The 9,212-nt window shown below is 37.5% G+C and overlaps 1 protein-coding gene across 1 annotated transcript; it reads left to right on the forward strand.

Annotated features, from left to right (window-relative positions):
• Window positions 1-402: 402 nt before the first annotated feature.
• VPS41 (vacuolar protein sorting 41) lies at window positions 403-8,852 on the forward strand. The gene is made up of 19 exons (XM_048116164.2): window positions 403-738; window positions 1,557-1,826; window positions 1,927-2,106; window positions 2,210-2,467; window positions 3,175-3,307; window positions 3,445-3,535; window positions 4,483-4,585; window positions 5,005-5,105; window positions 5,186-5,279; window positions 5,386-5,541; window positions 5,618-5,680; window positions 5,846-5,911; window positions 6,213-6,413; window positions 7,246-7,323; window positions 7,401-7,520; window positions 7,597-7,677; window positions 7,769-7,854; window positions 8,041-8,122; window positions 8,199-8,852. The coding sequence occupies exons 1-19, from the start codon at window positions 502-504 to the stop codon at window positions 8,631-8,633; spliced, it is 2,835 nt and encodes a 944-aa protein (XP_047972121.1). The 5' UTR covers window positions 403-501; the 3' UTR covers window positions 8,634-8,852.
• The last annotated feature ends 360 nt before the right edge of the window (window positions 8,853-9,212 follow it).

Here is a 9,212-nt window from a genome sequence, read left to right on the forward strand (position 1 = left end):
TAATGAAATATTAAAAAGTTCATTAAGTTTAATTAAATATATATTATTATCCAAGATAAATGTAAAAAAGTCCCTAAAATAAAAGATTGTACAAGGACCTAATGAAATTTATGATAAAAGTATAAGGACCTACTAAAACGAAAAATCGTACGAGGACCTGATAAAAATATTGTGAAAAGTATAAGGACCCAGTAAAACGAAAAAATTGTACAAGGACCTAATTAACATTTTGACTAAAGTATAAGGACCTAAGAATGTGTTTTGCCTATAGTTTTTTATTTACTATACCATCTTATAAAATTTTGACCCAAAAATAATCTGAATTTAGAACTCTTTTAAAATAAAATATCCGATACCTAATTCTACTCCCATTTTCTATTTAAAAATAAATTCTCGAAAACTAAATTAAATTCAGACCAGCATCTTCTTCTTCATCTGTCGTATACACTTCTTCAATCAATCATTCAATTCTCAGAGTTATAAACTTCAAATTTCCAAAGAATGTGGGCGAAGGAGAACGGAATCGAGGGCGATGACGAGCGAGAAGAGGAATCTGAAGAAGACAACTCCGACGAGGAGGAAGAGGAGGAGCCGCGCCTCAAGTACCAGCGTATGGGCGGCAGCGTCCCCACTCTCCTACAGAGCGACGCCGCCTCGTGCATCGCCGTTTCCGAGCGCATGATCGCTCTCGGCACTCACTCCGGCTCCGTCCACATTCTCGATTTCCTCGGGAATCAAGTGAGTCTCTGCTCGAATTTACGATCCTATATTTCGATTGAATTCTGTAATTTCATTGCTTTTATAAGCTTTTCTTCTTTTTGCCTTGAAATTGGGGGCTCTTGTGATCTTCCTGGGGAGACTGGATTGAAATTGAGATCTTGGTGTTGACGTGTCCTCTTTTTGTTGTGATGATCAAAGAGTCAATTGAAGTAGTTTTTTGAAGTTTTGAGTAGATAAAGCTGGAATGTAAAGAAGCTCTGATAGCTATTGTAGAAGTTGGTATTTTGCAATTTTTAGAGACACAATATTTGGATGCGCAAAATTTCTATATTAGTTAATCTGTATTGCAAGTGCAGGACTCCCTGTTTTTTGTTGATATAAATGTCCCACTTCATGCTTTAAATGCACTGGTTTGAAATGGTTGGGTAATGTAGCTCAGGATTCTCAATGGAATGCTAATAAATTTGCTTTTGTTAGTATAAGATTAAGATGCTCTGGTAGTTAAATAGATTATCAATAGAATGGATTATTTATCATTTGAGGTAGCAAATGTACTGCAAAAATGCTTCCAGAGTTGCATGTAATATCCAGCTTATTTCTCGCTGCAATTAATCGAGTGAGACTATGCACGTGAATTAGAATGAACAGTTGTATCTTCAGTCTTTACCATTTTGTACATATGTCAACTGTGTTGCCATGAGTAAGTTAGTATTCCCCTTTTCAGGTGGATATGGATTTGTTTAATCCCCCCCCCCCCCCCCCCACTCATTTGTCACCCTTATATTTCTCAAACCGTGAGTTGTTTGTTGCTTTCCTAACGATTTCTTCTTTTCCAGGTTAAAGAATTCATTGCTCATACTGCTGCAGTTAACGATCTTTGCTTCGATATCGAAGGTGAATATATTGGAAGCTGCTCCGATGATGGTTCTGTTGTAATAAATAGCCTTTTTACTGAGGAAAGATTGAAATTTGAGTATCATCGTCCTATGAAGGCAATTGCTTTAGACCCGGATTACGTGAGAAAAGCATCCAGAAGATTTGTTACTGGAGGTTTAGCTGGCCATTTATATTATAACGTGAAGAAATGGATAGGTTATCGAGACCAGGTTTATTTTACTTCCTGATTTGTTAATTCGCATGCTGTCCCGAATAACCCTGGAAAATATTTAAAACATTAATCTTTCTTGAATTTTTTCCTTGTCCTAGGTCCTGCACTCTGGTGAAGGCCCAATTCATTCAGTAAAGTGGAGAAATAGTCTCATTGCCTGGGCTAATGACGCTGGTGTAAAAGTTTATGATGCTGCTAATGATCAACGTTTAACATTCATAGAAAGACCAAGAGGAAGCCCACGTCCCGAGCTGCTGCTTCCCCATTTAGTTTGGCAGGTAAGTGAATACTGGTTATGGAGATAAGCCAAATTTGGCGGATATGGTTTGAAGAAACAAAAACTGTAGCCAAGTACTTACACATACTTTACACTTCATTCAGGATGACAATTTGCTAGTCATTGGATGGGGAACATCTATTAAAATAGTATCAATAAGAAACAATCAGAATAGAGCCAATGAAACTTACAAGAATTTGCAAATGTCTAGCTTGAATAAGGTGGATATTGTGGCGTCTTTTCAAACCAGCTATTTCATTTCTGGGATTGCACCCTTTGGTGATTCTTTGGTTATTCTAGCATATGTCCCTGTGGAAGAAGATGGGGAGAAGGACTTCAGCAGTGCTACTCCTTCACGTCAGGTATTGCCTCAAGTATCCTGATTGAGTTTCCTAGTCGATTTACTTTTACTCGTTTATCATTTTTATGCCCTTCAGTAATATGGATTATGCATCAATTTAGAGGGTAACTTCTTCTGGGAAGATGATTTATTCTCATCTTTTGGTGGGTGTTCCATGTGCAGGAGAGGGTAGATGATCTTTTCTTTCTCCTTGTTCAATTTTGATTCCATCTTGTTTTATTAGAAATTATGATTCATATTTTTTCTGGTATCTTTAGCTCCACACAGTTGCAAATATAAAATTATATTGATAATTTAACCATGTAGGACTTCAGTTGTGCTTGGAAGTTCTCTCAAAGTATGGCTTTGTAAATGTTATAGAGTAGATTAATTCCCTAGGTGACATCCTTCTGGTGCATAATTTCTTCTTCTGGTGTTCGAGCCGATTCATAAATAGTTCAAACACTTTACTTCCTTATCATATCTGATTGCACTCTACTGCCTCCTTTATTTGGGAATAAAATGCGATGTTTCAGATAGAGCTTTATTTTATGAGTTTCTCTCCTAACATTGCCATTTTGGAATTGATTGTAGTTAACTGATCTTTGGGAGATTTACTGCATAGTTTTTGATATAAAGTCTGTCTTCATTCTCTCTAGATAAATCCCATTGTGAATGCTTACCATTCATTGCCTTGTGAAGTAAATTACTGATTGTTGCATATAATAGGGAAATGCTCAGAGACCTGAAGTACGAGTTGTCACTCGGAACAATGATGAACTGTCGACTGATGCACTGCCAATACATGGCTTTGAGCATTACAAGGCCAAAGATTATTCCCTTGCACATTCTCCTTTCTCAGGTAAAGCTATTTGTTACATGCTGTTGCAACTTCTGTAGAGAAAATTTGTATCTTTTTCTATTTCCTTACCAGCTGTAGTCATAATAGTGATGAACAAGATATGATGTTGGAGCTGATAACATATGCACTTGATGCAGGTAGCAGTTATTCAGGTGGTCAATGGGCTGCTGGAAATGAACCCTTGTACTATATTGTTTCCCCCAAGGATGTAGTCATTGCTAAGCCTAGGTCCGCATCTGACTTGAATTGGATATTACCATCGGTTCTGTTTTTTCATGCGAGTATAAGATTAAGTTTCGAAGGGAACCCTTTCTGCTTCTTTTTGACTCTCTCTTTTGAAAAATATGGATATGCGCTGAATTTCAGTTAACATGACGAACTAGAATAATCAAGCGAAGGATGTGATTTGAAAAGTTAAACTGAGCAATATAAATGAATGTGCTATTTAGATGTCAGTTTTAGCATGCGTATTTCTCCTGCTAGCTTAGCCTTACCAGCTCCTAGAAGCCTAAGGTTGCAAGCAAGTATGAAACATTTGATGCATAGTGTTATATTCTCACTTTACCCCTTCGTTTCATATTTTTGAAACGCCGGTGCTTGTTCTTGTTGAATCTGCATATATATTTCTGGGTAGTTTCATGGGACTCTAAGGATGTTGAGCTCTTAGAACCTTATATCTGGGAGGGAGGAGATGGCCAGTAAAAGGGAGGTTACTTTCTGAAATTATCTCCTTTAGGATGCCTTTTTTTGTGGTTGCATGTTGTTGAGGGATGTATGCTCCTGACTGATTCTCCTTTGCTTTCCACTTTTCTTTCTTTTCCCTTCTTCAAAAAGATATTGTCTTATAACCATTTTCCCCTGGTGTAGCCATAATTCTTTCCTAAGTCTACATCTAAAGAAACATAGACAATATTATACTCCCTCCGTCCCACCATAAGTGATGCACTACTTTTTTGCACTCATTTTGGGAAAATGATAATAAATTAGTTAAAGTGGAGAGAGAGTAAAGTAAGAGAGAGAATAATGTAGAGAAGCAAAAACGAAGCGCGAAAATGAGTGCCAAAAAAGAAGCACCTCACTTATGGTGGGATGGAGGGAGTGTTTTATAAACTCGATACGATTTTTCACATACAATGGTTCCATTTAGATAAGCTTACTCAAATTTGGGATGCTAGGGATACTGAAGATCACATATCTTGGCTACTCCAGCATGGGTGCCATGAGAAAGCCTTGGCTGCAGTAGAAGCTGGTCAGGGTCGAAGTGAGCTTCATGAGGAGGTAGTCTGTTTATTCCTGTTTTCCTGGATTTTTAAAATATCAAGATTCATATGCCTGTATAAGTCCTACATTCAATTCGTGTGATTGGAAATTCCTTGCTTCCTCCATGTTCAATAAACGATGTTTTCCTACTTTGGTAATTTTCTTGTTCTATTCTATATTTGCATTGAATCTTGCACTTCCCTTTTCATTTCTTTACTGATTGACTTGTGTATAAGATTTATGCATCAGTAATTTAATAATGAAATATTTATAAGAACTTGGTTTGCAGCAAAAATTATGTTTGTTCATTAGCTATACCATCAAATTTTCTACTGTAATGAAAATTTGAGGGTGCTATATAAGCTGATTTGTAAAACCTTTTTAGTTTTTTGAGTTTTAGTTCCAGATGTATATTATAATTTGTTTGATTCAAACAGGTAAAATTAAAATATCTTGACAGTCTCATTGTGGAACATAAATATGCTGAAGCGGCTTCTCGCTGTCCCAAACTACTGCGAGGATCAGCTGCATGGGAAAGGTACTATACATATTTACATACATTTGCATGAATATACCTTGCAATGGCTCAGTTGATAATGTAATGATTGTTTGATGTAGGTGGGTTTTCCATTTCGCTCACCTCCGTCAGCTTCCTGTATTGGTTCCATACATACCAACAGAAAATCCAAGGTTACGCGACACTGCATACGAGGTGTGTAACTCTTTTATTGTTCTTACATTCGATCTTAAATCTGTGTAGTTGTTTTTGGGTCATGTCAAACAGTTAGTTGCGGCTTGAAACATATGTTTTTCTCTAGGTTGCTCTTGTTGCTTTGGCGACGAATCCATCATTCCACAAAGATCTCCTGTCTATTATCAGAACCTGGCCACATAATATATATTCGGCTTCGCCTGTTATCTCAGCTATAGAACCACAGCTAAATACTTCATCATCAACTGATGCTCTCAGAGAGGTTTTTATCTGGGATATTTTTTAATTACTGCAGACATTGGTGTATTTACATCTTATGCGGTGTTGTTTCATCTCAGGCTCTGGCCGAGTTGTATGTGATTGATGGACAATATGAGAAGGCGTTCAGCTTGTATGCCGATGTAATTGGTTTGCCCTTATATTTAATTTAATTTATAACCAGTTTACTTCATAGTCCTTAGTGGATTGGAGTGAATGTAATGTGGCAGTTAGAAGAATGGTTTTGCTATAGTTTCTAGTTTATTGTCCATAGCGCTTCCTTACAATTCTTTTGATTTCTGGTTCAGCTTATGAAGCCGGATTTGTTCGACTTCATTGAAAAGCACAATTTGCATGATGGCATTCGTGAAAAGGTAATTGTACCACTGTGTGATTTTGTTTCATGTTAGCTGCATTAGCCAGAAATGCCTGGCTTAGAATGAAAATTGAATCATCTTTGAACTTGTTCATTTTCTTATGAATAAAGATAGAACCCTCTTTCGTAAAGTTATGAAAGGTTACATGTTTACAATCAATACTTTGAATATAGACGGATGCCATTGCATACTGTATGTGAATGCATGCACTGCATACAATATTCCAAACCACAACTGTAACCTGATCTAAATGGTTTTAGTTGTCACATTTTTTGATCGATCTTATCTGGTTTTGCAGGTTGCCCAGCTGATGATGATAGACTGTAAACGTGCAATTTCACTGTTTATCCATCACAGGGACATCGTAAGCCCATCTGATGTAGTTTCACAACTTGTGGCTGCAAAGACCAAGTGTGATTACCGACAGTTTTTACATCTCTACTTGCATTCATTGTTTGAGTCAAATCCTCATGCTGGGAGGGATTTCCATGACATGCAGGTATGTGGAAAATGGAACTACCTGATGGGTGTGTTTATATATATTACTGTTCATGCTCACTTAGAAAGCATAGTAGCTAATCAGTAATCTGTCATTGGCATTAATCAACTTTTCATCATAAGGATGAGAGTGAATTTGAAGGCCAGCCTGGCCAGGTTCATTCCTCCAAGGTCCTCGCCAGACTCCCAATGAAGCGACAAACTTTGTTAATACTTAAAACCATGTGGAATGTGAAAGAGATTACATTTTTGCAAAAGATGATATTGTAGGCTTCCCTGCTGTTTGATAAAAAATGAGATACCAAATAAGAAGGGGTCTATTACTGATACTTGACTCGGGATTTTAGTTTAGCCCCCTAGTTCCTCTGCCGTCTTTAATTATCACTTCGCTTCTGGTGATATTTCTGTTGAAGGATCTTAGACTACCCTGAATGGACTTCTGGTCCCCCTGATATTTATGAGTTGTACTGTGGTTTTAAACAAGTAGGCGGCAAAGTTTGTCTTGTTGTTATGTGTTATCCAACTTCTTTTGGTTTTCAATTTTTACTGGTGTTCTGAATCTGGTTCTTCTCTGGTTGAGTTTTCTGTTTGGCCATGAGGTAAAATGTTTGCTGCTGATAACGTGAATCCATTCATCATGAATGATGTAAAGTAAATCAGGAAGGAGTTTTGGGTCCTTGTAGATCTGTTTCTCTATGCTTACTTGCATATTTAAAGGGCTTCTGCTCTGCTTTATTTCTTGCTTGCCTGATAAGTGACGACACATAATGTGACTTTTCGTTAGTAGAATTTGTTTGTTAAAACTTGGTTCCATTTCTGATGGTTGTCAACAGGTTGAACTGTATGCTGATTATGACCCAAAAATGCTGCTTCCCTTTCTACGGAGTAGTCAGCATTATACATTGGAAAAGGTATAATCTGGAAGTGAATACTTTCTCTTTGACCGTTTTATCTTCTTGTCTCTGACCAATTTGAAATTTCATTTCAGGCTCATGAAATTTGTGTCAAAAGAGGACTTTTGAAAGAGCAAGTTTTCATCCTTGGAAGAATGGGAAATGCAAAACAAGCATTGACAGTAATCATTAATAAATTGGGTGATATAGAAGAGGTGCGCACCTTGATACTCGTATATTTGAAAGAGTTCTGAAGCAGAGTTGAGATTGAGTATCCAATATTTTTTGCAGGCCATAGAATTTGTAAGTAATCAACACGATGATGAACTCTGGGAAGAGCTGATTAAGCAGTGTATGAACAAACCTGAGATGGTAAGTTGTAAAGTTAGTTTGCTAATCAATGAAACACAGAGTTTACTCCAAGAAAAGCTATAAGTTCTTTGCTTGGTCTCGTCTTTGGCAGGTTGGGGTATTATTGGAGCATACTGTTGGCAATCTTGATCCCCTGTATATTGTAAACAGGGTGCCCAATGGTTTGGAGATACCTCGGTGAGTTGGTTCCAAATTTTCTTATTCAAATTTGGCTCGGGGTCTATCCATGGATAAACGCATATTTATCTGTTCCATTAGTTGAAATGCACGTGTGTAGTCAAAGTGCTTAAGTTTAACCATTGGCACTCACTTCTACTCTTATTAAATTACTAAAGCACTGAAGTGAATTGCATTTTGTTTCAGGCTGCGAGACCGTCTGGTGAAAATCATCACTGACTACAGGACTGAAACCTCTCTCAGACATGGATGTAACGATATTCTGAAGGTAATAATATCCACTCGCATTTCGAAGGGTCGACTCAGGTAACATGACTGATATATTACCCGTGATACATGTGCAGGCAGATTGCGTTAACTTGCTGATCAAGTGCTACAAGGAAGCAAGGCGAGCTATATACTTGGGCAACGAAGAAGATGAGTCCCACAACAAAAGCAACAATAAAAACAGTGCCTCTCAGCCAGCCAAGAGATCTGTCAGCGTCAGAACCACAGAGGTCAAGTCAAAAAGCAGGTGTGGCGCAAGGTGTTGCATTTGCTTCGATCCGTTCTCTATACAGGATGTGGCGATATATGCTTTCTTTTGCTGCCACGCATACCACGAGACGTGTCTCTCGGATTCCATCATTTCGATTAGCAGACAAACGAAGCCAGCAACTCCCCCTCCCCGGGACAACCTCCAGTATTATAGTGACAACGGTGATGACAATGATGACGATGATGACAGTGTCGATGATACTCGGATACGTTGCATCTTGTGTACAACTGCTGCTGGTTGAGCATCTTATGAGCCTGACCCTAATTGTTTTCATCCTTGTATATGTGAGGAATTGTGCCTTTGTGTGTCATTAACATTTTAATACTTGACTTTTTTTTTTTCAAGATTGAATCCGCATTCAGCGGCATAGAGTGTAGTTCCAGTTGAAATTTTTCCTGGTGAGAAAGTTGTATTCCACAATTTTATTCATATTTGTAAAGTTCTTGGCTGATAGTTTTAAGTGGTGAAAGTAATTTTTTAAAATTCAAATATGTTGAATTATTAGAATAAATAATTAGATGGCAGTCCATTTGCATGCTGTGATCTGATTGGCCGAGGAAAGAGGGGCGCCTTTTATTAGGCTTGTTTCTTGCTGCCTTTGTGTTTTGCTGCATTTTTATTGCTGATTTTTGCCTTTTTTGCTGAAATTTTGGGTATCACAATTGTGTTTTGAGCATTTTGATTTTAGCGAAACAGTTGAATTTTTGGGAATGGAATAGATGTAGATTGTTATATTGACGTAATACTCATTAATATAAACAATTGAGGCGTGACGCAAAGAACAATCCCTTATATATTTGCTGAATTCAGTCTATCCTAA

This window comes from Salvia hispanica, chromosome 3, assembly GCF_029641045.1.
Source record: "Salvia hispanica isolate PSC_SH4W2 chromosome 3, Shi_PSC_v1, whole genome shotgun sequence".
NCBI classification, from domain to species: Eukaryota; Viridiplantae; Streptophyta; class Magnoliopsida; order Lamiales; family Lamiaceae; genus Salvia; species Salvia hispanica.